Source organism: Puma concolor, chromosome B2 (genome assembly GCF_028749965.1).
Source record: "Puma concolor isolate L17-30 chromosome B2, mPumCon1.1.hap2, whole genome shotgun sequence".
NCBI lineage: Eukaryota > Metazoa > Chordata > Mammalia > Carnivora > Felidae > Puma > Puma concolor.
Genome location: NC_141671.1, coordinates 41,703,975 through 41,722,793, shown reverse-complemented (window position 1 = coordinate 41,722,793; position 18,819 = coordinate 41,703,975). Strand labels below are relative to the sequence as shown.

Here is an 18,819-nt window from a genome sequence, read left to right as displayed (position 1 = left end):
ACCTGGCTGAAGTCGGACGCTTAACCGACTGCGCCACCCAGGCGCCCCTGGGAGGTCAATTTTAAAGGAATGGCACACTTACAATCTGCTTGTTGCCTACCTCTCACCACCCAACCAAGTCTTTGATAATCTTCTTTTTTTTTTGAGCGAGAGAGAGAGGGAGGGAGGGAGGGAGGGGCAAAGAGAGAGAGAGAGAATCCCAAGCAGGCTCTGTGCTGAGAGCACAGAGCCCGACGAGGGGCTTGAACTCACCAACTGTGAGATCATGTCCTGAGCCGAAATCAAGAGTTGGATGCTTAACCGACTGAGCCACCCAGGCGCCCCCAATCTTTGATAATCTTTAACTTACCTTATAGCATCTCTTTCACCTTCTAGATATCTTTTAACTTCAATGTGATGACACCAACTTCAAAGTAAATAGAAAAAAAAAAAAACTTAACTTTTGAAGGGTTAGAACTAGAATTTTTTCCTCTCTAAATCCAGGAAGAGAAAAATAAACCTTCTTGCCTTAATATATCTACTGCATCAAAAGAAGCTTGGAGGAATACGTATTTTGCTTCAACTTCTAAAATCAGAAGAATATGACCTGTGATTTTCTAAAAGCCTAACTATCACCCCACTAATTTGGGACACTCTGGAAAAACCAGTATGAATTAACGACAACCTTTTAGTATTTGGAGTTAGAATACTCCTATTAAATTCTTTTTAAATTATGGCAAAATATACGTGACATTAAACTTACCATTTTAACCATTTTTAAGTGTACAAGTCTATGGCATTAAGTACATTCACATTATTGGGCAACCATCACTACCATTCATCTCTAGAACTTTTTTTTTAAATGTTTATTTACTTATTTAGAGAGAGACAGAGATAAGCAGAGAGAGAGGAAAACAGAGAATCCCAAGTAGGCTCCATGCTGTCAGCACAGAGTCTGGTGAGGGGTGTGAACTCATGAACTGTGACCTCAGCGGAAATTAAGAGTTGGATGCTTAATCGACTGAGCCACCCAGGAGCCTCATCTCCAGAACTTTTTCAACTTTCCCAAATGAAATTCTATTATTTGTTATTTTATTTATTTTGTTTTGTTTTGATTTTATTTTTTAACATTTATTTATTTTTGAGGCAGAGAGAGACAAGAGCATGAATGGGGGAGGGTCAGAGAGAGAGGGAGACACAGAATCTGAAACAGGCTCCAGGCTCTGAGCTGTCAGCACAGAGCCCGACATGGGGCTCGAACTCACAGACCGCGAGATCATGATCTGAGCCGAAGTCAGACGCTTAACTGACTGAGCCACCCAGGCATCCCGAAATTCTGTATTTGTTAAACACTAGCCTGTTCCTCCCTTCTTCCAGCCTCTGGCAGCCACCATTCTATTTTCTGTCTCTACGAATTTGACTACTGTAGATACCTCATATAAGTGGAAACACACAGTATTTTTTCTTTTGTGACTGGCTTCTTTCACTTAGCATGTTTTTAAGATGAATTCATCCATGTTGTAGTAGGAGTCAGAATTTCCTTCCTTTTTAAGCTGAGTAATATTTCACTGTATGTAAACTACATATTATTTACCTACTCATCTGTTGTTGGACAATTAGGCTGCTCTACCTTTTGTCTCCCAAGAATAATGCTGCTCTGAACATGGTTGTACAAGTATTTACTTGAGTCTTTGTTTGAAATTCTTTTGCAATATATACCTAGAAGTTAAACTGTTGGATCATATGATAATTCTATGTTTAACTCTTTGAGGAACTGCCATATTATTTTCCAGAGCAGCTGTGCTATTTTCTATTCCTATCAGCAATGCACACGGATTTCAATTTATTGACATCCTCACCAATCAACATGTGTTATTGTTGTCTGCCTTCTGATTATAGCCATCCTAATAGGTGTGAAGTAGTACCTCACTGTGGTTCTTTTTTGTGTTTCCATAATGACTAGTGCTGTTGAGCATGTTTTTGTGTGCTTAATTGGCCATTTGTGTATCTTCTCTGGAGAACTCCTTTGCTTCTATTTAAATGGGTAGTTGCTTTGGAGCACCTGAGTGGCTCAGTCTGTTGAGTGTCCAACTCTTGATTTGGGCTCAGGTCATGGTCTCACAGTTTGTGGGTTCGAGCCTTGGGTCAGGCTCCATGATGACAGTACGGAGCCTGCTTGGGACTCTCTCCCTTTCTCTCTGCCCCTCCCTGGCTCGTGCTCTCTCTCTCTCTCAAAATAAATAAACATTAAAAAAATGGGTAGTTGCTTTTTTTGTTGGGATGTAAGAATTCTGGCCATATATTCATACATTCTGAATACTAATCCTGTATCAGATATATGACTTGCCAATATTTCCCATTCTATGGGTAAAAGAGCCAAATTTTCATCTTAACTAACTTGACATGATTGACAAGTAACTTTCTCTAGACTTCAATTTTCTCGAATATAAAGTGAGGGTACTGGACTAGATAACCCTCAAGGTTTTTCAGTTCCAAAAATCTACACGACAGAATCCTTAACAAGTAAGTTAATATAAGGAAATAAACATTTCTACCACTACTCTCCTTCTAAACAAATCTGCTTATGCTGTTCACTAGCTTGGCAAAAACCTAACCACAAAGGTAAATTGTTAACTAAGAAGGCCTAATCATTATAGAATCATTATAGAATAAATCACACAGACTGATCGATCACACAGGCTCACTATCTGAGAATTTTGTAATATGTGATAAATCTAAGTTTGTTTCCTTAGAACTATTGAATCTAATGGAAGAAGAGTGTGTAATTATTACCTTTCAATCAGTAATTTTGTTATCTCATTGTTTTCTTGAAAAAGGCAAATGAGGTTGTTTGGCAGGGAAAGGTAGTTACACAAATGTTCAAAATGGCTTGTTCCAGAAACTGCAAATGGAGAAGAAGAAAAGAGTGATGCATATAACAACTAAGAGTAGATCCTGTAGGAGAGTAAACAAGAGCAGAGCTTAAAGAAAAAAAAAAAAAAAAAAGGGCACAATGAAAGAGTTTGAATTTACTAGATACATAACTGGTAGAAGTTCACAAGAGGGCACGTGGAAGGGGTCCACAGGAAATGACACAGCTGAGAGTGGAGCCAGACAACTCCCAAGCCAAACTGGTCACCATTTCTTGGTAACTCAGTTTTGCCGTTTGCAAAATGGTGACCAGCACGATCTACCTCACTGGGGTTATGTGTGAGCATTAAGTGACAGTCACAATACACGGGTGCTCTGGAAAAGTAGAAAGCGGTGCAGAAACAGGAGATGATTTTATCATGAGAGATGGATTTAAGCACTGTTTTTAATCATCGCTGCAAATGATTAGGAAGTCTAGACTATTCAGTGGACGAAGCTGCTGGTCAATGGACTTTGAGAGGGCAGCCTTACGTGCGGCTCCCCAGGCCCTGCGCCAGGCACTATGAGGTACAAAGACCATAAACTTCAAGTCTGCCTTTGTACTACACTTTTGTGAAATGAATCAAAACAGAACATAGGAATCAACTGAAAATAGCAAAAGAATTCCTACATTAAAATCACATATGCGTAATTAGGGGTATTCTGAACATTAATGCCACACATTTCAAGTCAAGAAATGTTTGACGTTGTGAGTTTTCCTCTTTTATTATCTGAAGAACCCAGGTTACAAGTAACATAAAATTGAACATTTTAACATCTGAAAGCCAAACGAATGTATTGTACATGTAAATGTACAAAAATAGGACAAAATAATGTACAAAAATAGTACACTTACTGAGATCCAAATAAAATCAGACCTATACATAAATATGCATTTTTATTCTATAATGGTGCACATCACCACAGTCAATTAGCTACGTTCTAAGTTTTCATTTTGATAAGGCACCTTAATTATAAACTGCTGGAGTGAAAGACTACATATCTTTCTCACACTTTGAAAGAAAGTAGAAATTACCTTGAATTTCAGGTGGGGAAGGAACTCCATTTAAGTAATGAAAAAACAAAGCAGAACACTTCAGGAATGGCATGATTCCATTTCTGACATTCCTCCACAGATGCCAGCCAGACGGTGTTTCTCTCAAGGCACTAAAAAGAGAAAAATAATTGGGAAACCTAATGAGAAAAGGTCATTCTAGTTTTGGAACAGTATGAGAACAGGGACAACTGCTATTTGGCATCAGTGGAACAGAGGCTTAAAAAAGTGGGCAGCCCCATTACAGGGTGTCTGGTATAAATAATGCTATAGCCTTCAATGCTGTTATTAAAATTTATAAAAGTAGGGGTGCCTGGGTGGCTCAGTTGGTTAAGCGTCCGACTCTTGATGTTCGTGAGATCGAGGACTGCATTGACTCCGTGCTGACAGTGAGAACCTGCTTAGGATTCTGTCTCTTTCTCTCTGCCCCTTCCCTGCTTGTGCTCTCCCTCAAAATAAATAAACATTAAAAAATTTTTTATGAAAGTAATATAGCTATATAGACAGAATATCTGTGAAATAAAAAACTATCCACTGTTCTAGAACCTTTTATCAACACTATTATTCTGGCAAACTATTTTCACACTCATTTATGTCTTACATAGCTCTAACTGTAACATATAAAATTTAAAATCAGCTTGTTTTTCAGAACATCATAAACCATAACTGTTTTTAGAATTGTAATATTCTGGAATACATAATCTACAGCAAATTATTCCTCTGCAAGCAAACACTGCAATTGCTTTAAATTCTTTGCTAATATAACAATATCAGAGTGTACATCTTTATGCCTATAGGTTTTTCTTTTTTTTTTTATGTTTATTTATTATTGAGAGACAGAGAGACACAGAGCGTGAGCAGGGGAGGGGCAGAGAGAGGGGGAGACACAGAATCTGAAGCAGGCTCCAGGCTCTCAGGTGTCAGCACAGAGCCCGACAAGGGGCTTGAACCCACAAACCGTGAGATCATGACCTGAGCTGAAATCGGTCACTTAACCAACTGAGCCACCCAGGCGCCCCGCCTGTAGGTTTTTCTATATGTTGAATTATTAGCATTATTCTCATAATACATTATTAGCATGTATTCTCAGAAATGGGATAACTCAGTCCAAGAATAAACATCAGGGTCCTTGCCATACATTTTTTTTAATGTTTATTTTATTTTTGAGAGAGAGAGAGAGAGCGCGCGTGCGCGCATATGCAAGCAAGGGAGGGGCAGAGAGAGGGGGACAAAGGATCTGAAGCGGGCTCTGTGCTGACAGTAGTGAGCCCAATGTGGGGCTCAAGCTCACAAACCATGAGATTATGACCTGTTTAACAGACACTGTTAAAAAGCTAAGGAAACTGCTGTAACAAATCACAATGACTCCAACAATACGTGGATTTCTAATAATTCCCTTGCACTCTGGCCAGTGCTACATATTACTTTAAAAATATCTGGGGTGCCTGGGTGGCTCACTTGGTTAAGCGTCCAACTTCAGCTCAGGTCATGATCTCGCGGTGAGTTCAAGCCCTGCGTCAGGCTCTGTGCTGACAGCTGGGAGCCTGGAGCCTGCTTCAGATTCTGTGTCTCCCTCTCTCTGCACCTCCCCCACTCGCTTCGTCTCTCTCAACAATAAACATTTAAAAAAATAAAATAAAATTCCTAACAAGACAACATATACTTTAGAATAGTACTTTGCCAGATCCTCTGAGCAAAAGAAGGTTCCAAATACATGTGGGAAGCTCTGCATGTTACTCCTTGCTCAGTGACTTCCAATCACGTTAGTATATTAAAATTTCTTGGGGTGCCTGGATGGCTCAGTCGGTTAAGCGTCCGACTTTGGCTCAGGTCACAATCTCATGGTTCGTGGGTTCGAGCCCCGCATTGGGCTCTGTGCTGACAGCCCAGAGCCTGGAGCCTGCTTCAGATTCTGTGCCTCTCTCTCTCTCTCTCTCTCCTCCCCGGCTCGCACTCTCTCTCAAAAATAAACATTAAAAAAAAAAAAAAAAGTTAAAAAAAAAATTTTAGAAGCCCTGGGGATCACTTCCTCATCTTCTCTTTTAAACATGTCAACAGGCAGCAATTTCCCTTTTTTTAACAAATGAATTCCGTTTTCATGCTATCACCTACTCATATTTGGGGAACTGTTATCATGTAAGGATTATGACCTCACCTTCCTGTGCGCTGGTGAAGTGTTTTATACAAAGCAAGAACTGCTGATTCTTCTTCACCGGCAGGATTTTCTTGTTCCATGCCATTCTCTTCTGAAACATATGGAAATATCAGTACTCCATATCTGCTTATTAAATGGATGAATGACCGCATTATTTCAGCACTCACATATATTCATGCACTTAACAAATACAAAGAACTTTAACCCCCTCGGGTGTGAGCAGCGTCACTCTCCGTCCTAACGAGGAGCCAGTAGGCTTTAGGAGAGGAAGCCGATGTACTTCAGCGTGCCGGGCAGCAGGCTGTGAGTAAAATCAGCTAAACAATTCTGTGGCACTCAACTATTAGCTAAACTTATGAAATAAAGAGTAAGTGAAAACAGTCACATTGCTAGGGGATTTTAATAGGAGAAAGGAATTTGTTTGAAAACTTTCCCCATGAGGGTGAACAGCAAAAAGAAGTAGCCTAATTATAATCTACGCATTATTCTCACCTAGGCACCTCTTCCTCTTCTTTTTTTTGTTTAATCGAGAAAACTCAAGTACTTCCTCCTTCAAGAATCTGACAAAGAGGAGTTACCTGTACACGAGGTAAGTAAGATCTGTACGATGTGTGCCATAGTGACCAGATGGAAAATGTGAAGGTCTCCAGTGCCAAGGCCGATCCCAGAAAAATCCTGACACTGCAATGCGGGGAAAGCGAGCACCAAGCCCACCTAGATACCAGATGCCGATGGTCAGACAGGTCACCTTTCCTTCCACGGCTGAAGACATTTCCAGTTTCTTAACATGATCCCCTTCGGAGCTCAGCCCCCTGCCCCCCCCCCCCCCCCGGCAGAAATCGTTGTTCTTAAAGGGTACACATCTTAGAAATTCCACTGGGACTGGCGAAATGAAATGACATACACACTAATGGGCTCTTCACAAGCACCATCATTTCACAGGCCCAGTGATTCCCTAATACCGACCTTATTAGTAGTAATAAAGGTAACACTTGAAATCTTTCTAGGGAGTAAGTAGTGGAAAAAAACACGGATGTGAGATATACAAAAATCTAGATATGAATCCCAGCTCTTTTTATGAGCTTTTTAGATAACACCTTGAGCCTCAGTTTCCCTGCAGGTAAACTAGAGATAATATATATATGTTTTTAATACCACAGCAGTAAGGATATAAGGGCTAACTGAGAATGGATGTGAAAACGGTCAGGTACAGTAGATGCTAGTTCTCTCATTAGCCTCCTGCTGCCTAGACGAGTGGTGCTAGTGGTGGTGGTCTTCACAGGACCAATGGAAACAGTAACAATGGCTAACATTTACTAGGGACACCTTGCTCTAGGCTCTTCACATTGCTCCTTCCATTGAGTTCGGACACAATCATATGAGATAGGTACTAACCAACTTAAAGGTTCAGAATCTGATGCCCCAAAAGGTTAAGGGGACAGCACGTGGGGTTGCTATGTGTGGGGGTGCACTCAGTGTTCCATGTAAGGGGACCCAGTTGAGGTGGGGCTGAAAGTGAGCCACCCACTGCTTGGCCAATGGTGTGCCTCGGTACTAGACTGCACCTGCTCAGAAGAAATAGCTCTCCTTAAATCACAAAAAAAGGGCTGTCTGTTGCTAAGTAACGTGACCACAGGATTCATCTGCCCCCAAACACTGTATGGGTCAGCAGCAGCCTGACCTTACATTACTAGGGTTACTTCTATTTCTTTATAGGTTAAAAACATAACGAAGTCAAATTACTGACCTCAGTTACAAAGCAAAATAAGAGAGGTCAAGCCTCTCAACTACATTCCTTAACATTTTCTTTTGGAAAAGAATTATACTCAGAAGTAGTAAGAATGACAGATGACAACTTCTCCTGTCTGTCTTTACACTACTCACCAAATCTAAGATATAATTATATAGTAAGATAAAGAACTTCAAACACAAGTCACAAGATACCCACCAACAAATGAAACATGTCGATATCTAATATGCATGGAAGGTCTCCATGGCTGTCATCTGGCACCAATGCTAAATGGTTAAAGAAAAATACATTAGCACACCTCATATGCCAACATAAGCATTACATTATTTTAAAAATGCATATACCCTAGTTTATATTCATCTCTTTATAAGATATATATGAACTTATAAGCTAGAACTTGTACATAAGGCAAACAGTATTACCAAAATATTTTTCATAATGGAGAAAGTTGCACCACCAAAAATGAAATCACAGATGAGAAATTACTGTAACATATATGGTACACATGTTAATACTCACATGCAAAAAGTTTACAAAAGTGTCTCTGAACCACTGAAAGTGATGCCACTGTCCAATGTGCTGCAGCAAACCTTGTTAGTGACCTAAGACAGTCATCCTGAAATAAAGAGATAGATGCAATTAACAAAGAAGCCAGCATATGAAGGACGTTTGATCCCTTGAACAATGTGGGGATTGGGGGAGTTGAACCACACTCCCCCTATAGTTGAAAACCTGCATATAACTTGTCACTGTCCCAAAACATAACAACTAATAGCCTACTGTTGACTAGAAGCCTTACTGATAACATAAACAGTTGATTAACACATTTCTGTATGTGTTATATACACATTTTGTATGTGTATATATGTATACGTACTGATAACATAAACAGTTGATTAACACATTTCTGTATATGTTATATACACATTTTGTATGTGTTTATACATATATATATATATATATACACATACTGTATATGTATGTGTATACGTATGTATGTATGTTAAAAAACCATATATAAGTGAACCTGTTCAGTTCAAACCCATGTTGTCAAGGGTCAACTATAATTCTCTCCTTTCAGGAATCCTAGTTCAAAGCACAGCTAGTCAAAGCAAAGCTGGATTCACATGAGATCTCTCTAGGATCGTTCTAGCTGGTATGGCACAGAATCCGTGACATCGTAATGACCTGTCTCTAACATGGAATGAATGGAATGGGGAATATCTAATTGTATGCAGAATAAACCAAAGCTACCTCCTTACAACCAAGCTGCTGGTTCTCTATGGAAAAGGATACATGCATCAAAACAAATAGTAAACAACAAAGACTCTCAAGAATGTGATGCAGTATTTCTTTATATTTATTCTAAAGAGATGCTGTAAAATGTGGGAAATCCTCTAAATACTGGGAAAACTATGGGCAAGAAGATGGATGTAACAAATCAAGGTGTCTGCAACCATCAAAAACTGTTAGGGGGACTAGGCAGCAGCAATGAGAAAATTCTTGATGTGAAGTGCAGAATATAGCTGGAACAAAATTAATCAAGTTTAGACACACTAATGAAAAAGACAAGTGGTGTGTTGATAGTTTTTTTCCTGCTTCATTCTCTATTTTCCAATTTTTTTGTAATGTTGTTTGGTTCAACAGGTATTGAGGACCTGTTATGCATTAGTCTTGGTTTTGAGGATCTTAAAATGAAAACTCACCCCACTCCTCCTTCACTCAAGGAGCTACAGCCCTGGCTGGAGGGGGAGGAATGTGTGTGTGGGGGGGACTAGAGAGGAAGGGGAAGGAAAGGGGGAAGAGACAACTGAAGGAGGCAGTACCACAGAAGAGGGATATCCCACTCACAGAGCATGGCTCTGAGGTTTCCCAGGGAAGCCAAAGCTTGAAGAGCCATCATAAAGAGGAGGAGTCTGCTGAGGGCACTGTAGCAGAGGTGAAGACTCTCCAGAATCTCTCCAGAGACTCTAATTTAATTGACCCATGTAGAGCCTAGGCATTTTTTAATCTCCCCAGGTGGACTACATGAATAAATTGATACGATTTTGCTCTTAAGGGCAGTTTTATGATTTTAAACTTGAATAGCCGGCAGTGATACTAACTACACAGTAAAAATTAGCAAGCTTTGCATATTCCTTCCTCACTTTTCTCAGCATTAACTATACTGTTTTGACATTAATCTGTACTTATTTACATGTTGCTCATAAAAGGCAGTCAAGTGTGGTAGAGGGTGTGTTCTGTTTTATATTTCTAATTACAGCATTAAAAATTCAAGAACTAGAATGGTTTTTAGTTTTTTCCCACTTTTCATGTATTTAACTAAGATCTCTGGATGAAAAGAGCTCAACTCTGTTTAAAAGAAAATCATAAAGAATTCTCATATCATTACAAAAAAATGGGTTTTAAGAGACTCTTAAAAACTGAGAACAAACTGAGGGTTGATGGGGGGTGGCAGGGAGGGGAGGGTGGGTGATGGGTATTGAGGAGGGCACCTTTTGGGATGAGCACTGGGTGTTGTATGGAAACCAATTTGACAATAAACTTCATATATTGAAAAAAAAATAAAATACGTACTAAAAAAATTTTTTTAAATGAGTTTTACTATGAAAGAAGTGAACCTATCCTTAACCAGTTCAAGTTCTTCAGATTACAGACAAGCAGAACCACTGAATTCCCACTCCACCACTCCGTGCACTGAGTAAACCAACAACTCACCAGTCTGCAAGGCAAAGGACCAAATAATGGTTTATCTTCATCACTTAAAATTCTTTCTGCGGATTAAAAATGGTTAAGATGATAAATCTGATGTTATGCATGTTTGAAAGCACGATATTGTCAGGTTGTGAAATCTTTAAGTCGTTTCACAAGAATTAACTCTGGATGAAAAAGTAAAAATGAAAACACAACCCCTCAACCAACAAGAAGCTATAACCACCACCAAAATGAGTTCTCTGTTGCTGTGCTTAATTTATAAACTATCAGTCTAATGGTCTGTCAGTATACACTGCCTGCTTCGAAATCTTTATGCCGTTTCTTCATGCTGTTGCCACTTTAAACACCTCATTTAAATACAGGCTCTTAAACATAATGCACCTTAGCATACACTTGTGACTTACAGCAAGACACAACTATAAATCTCTTACCTATGCTTTGGATGGTGTATGCACAACTACCCCAACACATTATGGGCACACGGGGATCCTCCTCATTGGGATGAACCTTCAGTCCCACCTTGTAAGTAGCAGTTCCAAATGTTGTTAGCATTTCTTTTATGCTCTCAGAATAGGGGTTCCTGCAGTGAACATGTATATAATTAGCTCAAAATAATGTGCTCACGTTAATTAAATGGTTTAGTTTCTATTTTTTTTTTTTAATGTTTATTTATTTTTGAGAGACACAGAGAGAGAGAGAGAGAGAGAGAGAGAGACAGGGTGCTAGCAGGGGGAGGGGCAGAGAGAGAGGGAGACACAGGATCTGAAGTAGGCTCCAGGCTCTGAGCTATCAGCATGTTAAAAGCATGACACAGGGCTCGAACCCACGAACCATGAGATCATGACCTGAGACAGATGCTTAACTGACTGAGCCAGCCAGACACCCCTCAAATGGTTTAGTTTCTTAACAGCCATTTGCTATGTTGGAATTGAACCACTTAAACTATTTAGAAATAGTGTGTGCAAAGCAGGAATTAAAGACATGCAAACTATCCCTGTGTGAGAGGAGTTATACTTTATTGTGGTTGGCAGGGGTGAGGCCCAGGGCTGAAAACAAGGTATTAGGTGAAAGTCTACATACTGAATCTTAAAAAAGGACCCTTGACCTCTTTCTTCATCATAAGCACATTGGCAATGCATACCCACTGCCATAGATTTTAGTTTCTCCAGTGAAGAATCCTCAGGGGGAAGCCGTTTTACACATTGGCATTTGGGGATCCCACACAAAAGACTGGTGGGGACCTGATAATTTCACTGTGAAGTTTACAGGTCAGCAAATTTCAACCTGCCCACCAGGTATCCAATGAGCTTTTCAGTGACTTATTCTTGAATAGTCACCAGAGGACCAGTAAACATTTAAGAAAAGAATCAAAGACCAAAGAGATAAACCAAAACAAACCAGTAGAAAAAAAAAGAATGCACAGATAACAAAGACAGTATAGAAACCAGCAAACTTGGAAGATAAATTTCTTAGAGGATCAGTCCAAGAGGGCCAACAGAGAGCTAACAGCAGGACTATCTCAAAGAACAGAAAAATCAAAAGGAGAAAATTGCCTAAGAAATATAGAACAATTCTCGTAACTGAAGGATATGTATCTTCAGAGTTTACTGAACATGAAGCAAAATGAGTGAAAAAAGATTCATATACCAAGGAACATCACAGAAAAATTTTAGAGCACTGGGAATTAAAGGGAAGATCCCAACAGTTTCCATAAGTAATAGTTACAAAGGAACAGGAATCAGAATAATGTTAATTTCTCGACAGATGGCTAGAATTTAGAAAACAATGCCTTCAAAATCTAGATGAAAAATTACTTCTAACCTACAATTCTATGCCCTAGCCATAAACTAAGCATCTGGATAAGTAAATGTGTTTTCAGACATGAAAATTTAATACCCAGGGACCCTTTCTTAGGAATCTGCTGGAGAGTGCACCTATGCAAAACAAGGGAGTAAATTAAGAGGGGCATGGCCAGGGGAAGTCTCAGGGTGACAGCTGTGCCTCGTCCTGATCAGTGCAGGCAGACAGAGGCTGGGGGGGGGAGGGGGTAGGCTGGGGGGAGGAAGTTCTAGGATAGAAGATCATCTGATGCACCTGAGCAGTTACAAAAGCTACTGCTAGACATTTGACAGATCTATTACACTATGGGTGGGGGGCAGGGGTGGGAAGTAATACACCCATAGAAAACTAAGTACATGAAAAAAATAAGGTGATCATTAACCACCAGAAAGAGACAATTATATAAAAGGAAATAAAATAACAAAACGTATCTTCTACCAGTAGAAATAATTACAATGTATAACTGCCAACTGATTTAACTAAAAATTATGAAATAACTCTACTTGGACACCGGTGAAGAGCAGTAGACAGGGCAGAGGTAAGAGATGAATTCTAAATTGCCAGGCAACAGAAAGAAAACTGCTTAAAAATGATCAATCAAGAGTCAGTCAACTACGCATTTTAACTAGATATATGGAAGTAAATGGTGGAAGAAACAAACAAATCATAGGACTGGCGATGGGGGTGAGGATAGGGGAAGTAGGAGGCAAAGAAATAATGTTTTTTCTATTTAAGCTTTTTAGTACTGTTTTTTTTTCTTCAAGTTTACGTGTCTGTATTATATGTTTATTCAAAGCTAAACTAGTTGTCTTAAGTTTTATTTTTTAAAATTTTTTATATAATTTATTGTCAAATTGGTTTCCATACAACACCCAGCGCTCATCCCAACAGGTGCCCTCCTCAATGCCCATCACCCACTTTCCCCTTCCCCGCCCATCAACCCTCAGAGTTTGTTCTCAGTATTTAAGTCTCTTCTGGTTTGCCTCCCTCCCTCTCGGTAACTTCCCTCCCCCTTCCCCTTCCCCATGATCTTCTGTTAAGTTTCTCAGGATCCACATATGAGTGAAAACATATGGTATCTGTCTTTCTCTGCCTGACTTATTTCACTTAGCATAACACTCTCCAGTTCCACCCACGTTGCTACAAATGGCCAGTTTTCATTCTTTCTCATTGCCAAGTAGTATTCCATTGTGTATATAAACGACATCTTCTTTACCCATTAGTCAGTTAGTGGATATTTAGGCTCTTTCCATAATTTGGCTACTGTTGAAAGTGCTGCTATAAACATTGGGGTGCAAGTAGTGCCCCTATGCATCAACACTCCTGCAGTACTGTTTTTCTTGAGTTACTATGCCAGGGACAGCATCCAGGTGGCTTTACATGTATTATGTCACAACACTTATGAGATAGATATTAGTACTTGTACTTTACAGATGAGGAAACTGAGGTACACAGAAGTCAAGCAATTTGAAAAAAGTCACCTAGCTTGTAAGTAGTGCTGCTGGGAATTGAATCAAGCAGTCTAGCTTTAGAATTTACACTTTCCTGGTTTCCATCAATAAACTCGCAATAAATATCATGTAATGCTTAAACCTCAGATTTCAAGATCAATGTCCCATAATATTTTGCTCCCTAGCTTGACAAATCATATTCTAACCACTATATTTTTCACTTCAAGTGGAACAAATTTAAAAGAAATAAAATAATATACTCACTTAGGATGAAAATCAGGCCTAAACCCTTCAGGAAGCTGTAATTCATCTAGATTTTCTGAATTCTTTGAAGAAGCAGTATCTAGACAGAAATAAGCATTTTACATTATTATTCATCAGTCTACAGCATTTCTATAAATGTCACTCATAAATTTTATTCTGAATATAGGTCAAAGAAATTTAAAAAATGACAGGAAAAATTTCCATTAATAAAGACTGGCACGAGATACATTCAGGGCATGAGAAATACTATTGTTGATTAACCAAGGCACCTTCTGTGATCAACTACACTTTTCCTAATATTATAGCCACCAGAACACAGCTAGGGAAGGTAAGGAGAGTATGTTGTTTTCTTTCTATAAAAACCAATGGTATAAATTCTGCTCAGATGGCTTTCGCACAGGTCGTTAAGTGCAGTACATGTTTATGAAACTTGGGAGGTCTTTGGTAATGCCAACAATAAAGTGGGTCAGTCCACCAAGAACCACAGCTGGCTCTGCAATACTCAGTTACATTCCCCACCCCCAGAAGCTCTTCAATAAAATGGGGGAAGAAGTGAAAAGTATTTATGTTGAATGTCTGACTCTTGATGTAAGCTCAGGTCATGATCCCCTGGGGTCATGGGATTGAGTCCTGCATCGGGATCTGCACTAAGCACGGAGCTTGCTTAAGATTCTCACACACACGCTCTCTCTCTCCCTCTGCCCCTCAATTCTGCTCATGTGCTCTCACGCTAAAAAAAAAAGGGGGGGGGGGGGTAAGTCAAATTTTAAGATGAGAAGTTTCACTTTTAAAATATTCTTAAATAGGGGTGCCTAGCTGGCTCAGCTGGTAGGCCATGAGACTCTTGATCTCAGGGTCATGAGTTCAAGCCCCATGTTGGGCATGGAGTCTACTTAAAATATTCTTTTTTTTTTTTTTTTTTTGTAAGCTATCTCAATGTTTATTTTTGAGAGAGAGAGAGAAAGAGAGAGAGACAGAGCATGAGCGGGGTAGGATCAGAGAGAGAGGGAGACACAGAATCCGAAGAAGGCTCTAGGAACAGAGCCCGACACGGGGCTCAAACTCACAACCTGCGAGATCATGACCTGAGCTGAAGTCGGACGCTTAACCAACTGAGCCACCCAGGTTCCCCCAAAATGAAATATTCTTAAACAGTTTCTTCTGAAACTACATTTTCCAATAATTTCAGACTTTAGGGGAAAAATGAAAGCAAGTTATCAGAACTTACTAGGAGTACTTTCTTCTTTCCTAAGAACCTGTAATGCTTTTATTTGCTGAGATATTGTTCTAATCCACTGAGTCAGTTTTGGTTGGTCTGAAATATTTAACCTGCTAGAAAAGATTATACAGACTGTTTAGTATCCTGTTGCTGTTGCTTAGTTTATGACACAAAAAGACTCTTTAAATGATCATGGACCTAATAATTTAAACACACTTCAAATATATATATAAAAAAAAAGCTAGGGGGAAATTTGTTGCCTTAAAAAAATAAGAATAGTTACCTGCCAATGGAAATGAAAATGTATTATCTGTCACTATGATGCTAATAACACTATTTGTCAAAAATGTCTTTTTTCACAATACTGGAATTTGCTAATATTTCTTAAACAGCACAATTACAGTACCACCACTAGTATTTACTGAATGTTTAACATATGACACTTAACAAGCATTTTACAGTATTAGAATTAATCCTCACAATAATCTTATGAAACAGGTTACATTATTTTCCCTACTTTACAGATGAGGAAATTGAGGTTGAGAGCTATGAAACTTGACTAAGGCCACACAGAGGACAGATCTGGCATTCAAACCCAGGTATATCAGACTCCAAAAAAGCCTGTGTTCTTCATGACTACGTTGTAATTGACCTTCATGGGATGGGTAAAACACAACAAAGGTAATTTTTTTCTTTTTATGTGCATTAATCTAATAACGATTAATTTTTCAGTTCAAAGGCAGATTAGGTCACCATGATATTCTGTTATGATTAAAAAGTAGGAGCTTACACTCAAATCTAATAGCATTTTAAGAAGATTTTGTGCTAGCATAAACTAAAACACCATAGTTTGAATTCCTAAAATTGAAAAGAACTTCATTTTGAATTGAATCCACATAGCACAGAAATTAACAGTTGATTAATATTCACAAAACTTGGGGCGCCTGGGTGGCGCAGTCGGTTAAGCGTCCGACTTCAGCCAGGTCACGATCTCGCGGTCCGTGAGTTCGAGCCCCGCGTCGGGCTCTGGGCTGATGGCTTGGAGCCTGTTTCCGATTCTGTGTCTCCCTCTCTCTCTGCCCCTCCCCCGTTCATGCTCTGTCTCTCTCTGTCCCAAAAATAAATAAAAAACGTTGAAAAAAAAAAAAAAAATTAAAAAAAAAAAAAAAAAAAAAAAAAAAAATATTCACAAAACTTGAATCAGTATTTGTGCATGTAAGGTAGACAGCACAATTCTAAACTGGTAAATAAAAACCAAATTTGAATAGCAGACGGTATTGAATTCACATCTGAAATAACAATGCCCAACGCTTCTATTAACTAGAAGAACCCTAGAGATTATGAAATAACAAAAATGTTCCATTTTAAAACATTAGTAGATTTGCACTTATTGGATCAACTCCTCAGGGTGTACTGTCAGCCAAAAGATTGTAAAAAATTATATTTAACTGTTAGAGTAGTCAATAAAGTCAATTTGAGCAGTTCCTCTATTGCCTATCAATTTCCTGGGCATCTCTTGCAAAGTATGAGGAAAATATTTAAAGTACGCTCCTAGAAACAAAGGAGACAGTTTTCATAAACACACAGGAATTTTATACCTTCTATAATGTACATGGATGACCAAGAAACTACAAATTGTTGGCCCGTTTCTTTCTAAAAACCAAAATCTTATTTCATTGGTCTACCAGAAGAAATGACTAAATAAAAAAGTATCTGGACAACATCATGCAATTACCTAGAGTGATTTTTCCCCCACCCTGGTTTAATTATCTCATTATCTTCAAAGGAAACTACTGCTTAAATACAAAGGTTTTATGAGCCCAAACTTACCTGTTAAAAATATTTCTCGGAGGAAGCAGCAGAGGAATAACAGTATTACTCAAACACTCACAAAGGGGACAGAGGAATTCTCCGTTTTCTACATCATAGCTTGTATGTAAGCGTAATCTCTGTTGCCTTCGCTGTTCTTTAGCTTGAACGGAATCAAAATACCTTTACAATTAGAGAACATGAGGTATCAAAAACAACGGTAATTCTTTTCAATGACAGCCACAAGCTTCAACGTTTTAACTAATTTGTTTCCACAATACAAGAATTTACATCTTCAAATTTCTTGGTCCCTGTGCTGTCTTGTCACTTCCCCAGGGCTGGTGGCTACTTGTTAGAGGAAGTACATGATAATTCAATGAGCACAGTGCCAGAATAATCATACTGATTTGCTGGTTTTGCAGAAGCATAGAAAGTACCAAAGTAGAGCAAATTCAAGGTGATCCCATCTTAGTTCGGGAAGCCACGACAATCTCAGGAAGTAACAAGGCAAGTTACTAACACCTTTAGAATCAAGAGTGCATACCCTGGGAAGACACTACTCATCTAGGGTTTATGCCACCGTAAAAATCTTGTCCTTCATCCAGTTTGTTAGGTCACACAGATCCCCATATTAAAAGATATAGCTGATACACTATGAAGCTTCTAAGTCACTCCTTTAACACGTATGACAAAGCAACTCAGTTTTGTTATCAGGCAATGATACAGTTTTTCCTTTACCATCTTTAGTTCTTTCTCCCTTTCTCTAGAATGAAATTTCCTTTATTTAAAAAGTTAATTTCGAGCCTTCGGATAAGCTTCTCTTGACTAATATTAAGAATATAAATTACCTTTGCCAACAATGGGCATGCATAATGTGCCCACAGCTACCAGTGTGTGTTCCGCAAGACAGATCAGGGTGCATGAATAATGGATCATATTTTTCTGCATTACAAAACAAACAAACAAAAAACAAAACAAAACAAAACAAACCAAGCATTTAATCTTCCTATAACAAATGTACAACTTTAAATTGTGAAATCCTTGATATGGGGTCGCATACTTGAAATGGAATGCTAGTTTATTCCTTTGAGATACTAGTAATTTATGCAAGACCCTGGATTATTGAGAAAGCAAGACTCTAATTTTCATCATCCTGAGCAAATTAAACATCCCTGAATTGTTAACTGAAACTGGAGTTCTGTATTATGTACATCCAATCTTCTGAATATTCCACGCTTTCAGGGCACTGAGAGACTCCCATTCCCTCCAAAAGCCCTGAGCTGGTAAGAGGAATATTCTTCACTGGGCTGCCTTTAATACTTTAGGACACCTGGGTCACAGTAAAGGTGTTGTGGCAGCAATGAGGCGCCCCCTAGGGGAGAGTCTGCTTAAATACACTAATGCAAAGGAGAGTCACAAAGGAGAGCCAAAGGGGGAGCAAAATGTCCAGGACAGCAGCCCAGATGGGAAAGAGAGTAATTCAGACAGAGCCTTCCATTCTGGTGCTAATTTTTTATATTCAAAGGAGATGAAAACATGAATATAAACATAAGATGGGTGCCTGGCTGCTTTTGGAATTTTTGAAATTCTCTATGTAAATTAGTAATCTTAGAAATTCCACAACATTCTACAAACAATTACTCAAGTTTCAGTTTGGCTTAAATACCAGAACAG

General features: G+C 38.9%; 1 protein-coding gene and 1 long non-coding RNA gene across 7 annotated transcripts in view; one reads left to right on the top strand and one right to left on the bottom strand.

The window, feature by feature from the left end:
* The window catches only part of LOC147580952 (uncharacterized), a 324,096-nt gene that overhangs the window by 119,427 nt on the left and 185,850 nt on the right, over positions 1-18,819 (top strand). The gene's annotated exons all lie outside the window — the stretch shown is intronic.
* UBR2 (ubiquitin protein ligase E3 component n-recognin 2) overlaps positions 1-18,819 on the bottom strand; it is a 125,058-nt gene that overhangs the window by 9,115 nt on the left and 97,124 nt on the right. For 4 of the 6 annotated variants that reach the window (XM_086706869.1, XM_086706868.1, XM_086706873.1 and 1 more), the window contains 13 exons: positions 17,994-18,087; positions 17,167-17,328; positions 15,346-15,449; positions 14,118-14,196; positions 10,995-11,143; positions 10,567-10,622; positions 8,368-8,464; positions 8,047-8,114; positions 6,677-6,812; positions 6,099-6,189; positions 3,926-4,056; positions 2,773-2,881; positions 350-406 (listed from right to left, as the gene is read on the bottom strand). In XM_086706869.1, coding sequence (XP_086562995.1) covers positions 350-406; positions 2,773-2,881; positions 3,926-4,056; positions 6,099-6,189; positions 6,677-6,812; positions 8,047-8,114; positions 8,368-8,464; positions 10,567-10,622; positions 10,995-11,143; positions 14,118-14,196; positions 15,346-15,449; positions 17,167-17,328; positions 17,994-18,087 — 1,333 coding nt within the window. The remainder of the gene's footprint in view (positions 1-349; positions 407-2,772; positions 2,882-3,925; positions 4,057-6,098; positions 6,190-6,676; positions 6,813-8,046; positions 8,115-8,367; positions 8,465-10,566; positions 10,623-10,994; positions 11,144-14,117; positions 14,197-15,345; positions 15,450-17,166; positions 17,329-17,993; positions 18,088-18,819) is intronic. The other 2 variants (XM_086706871.1, XM_086706870.1) reach the window with 2 other exon arrangements.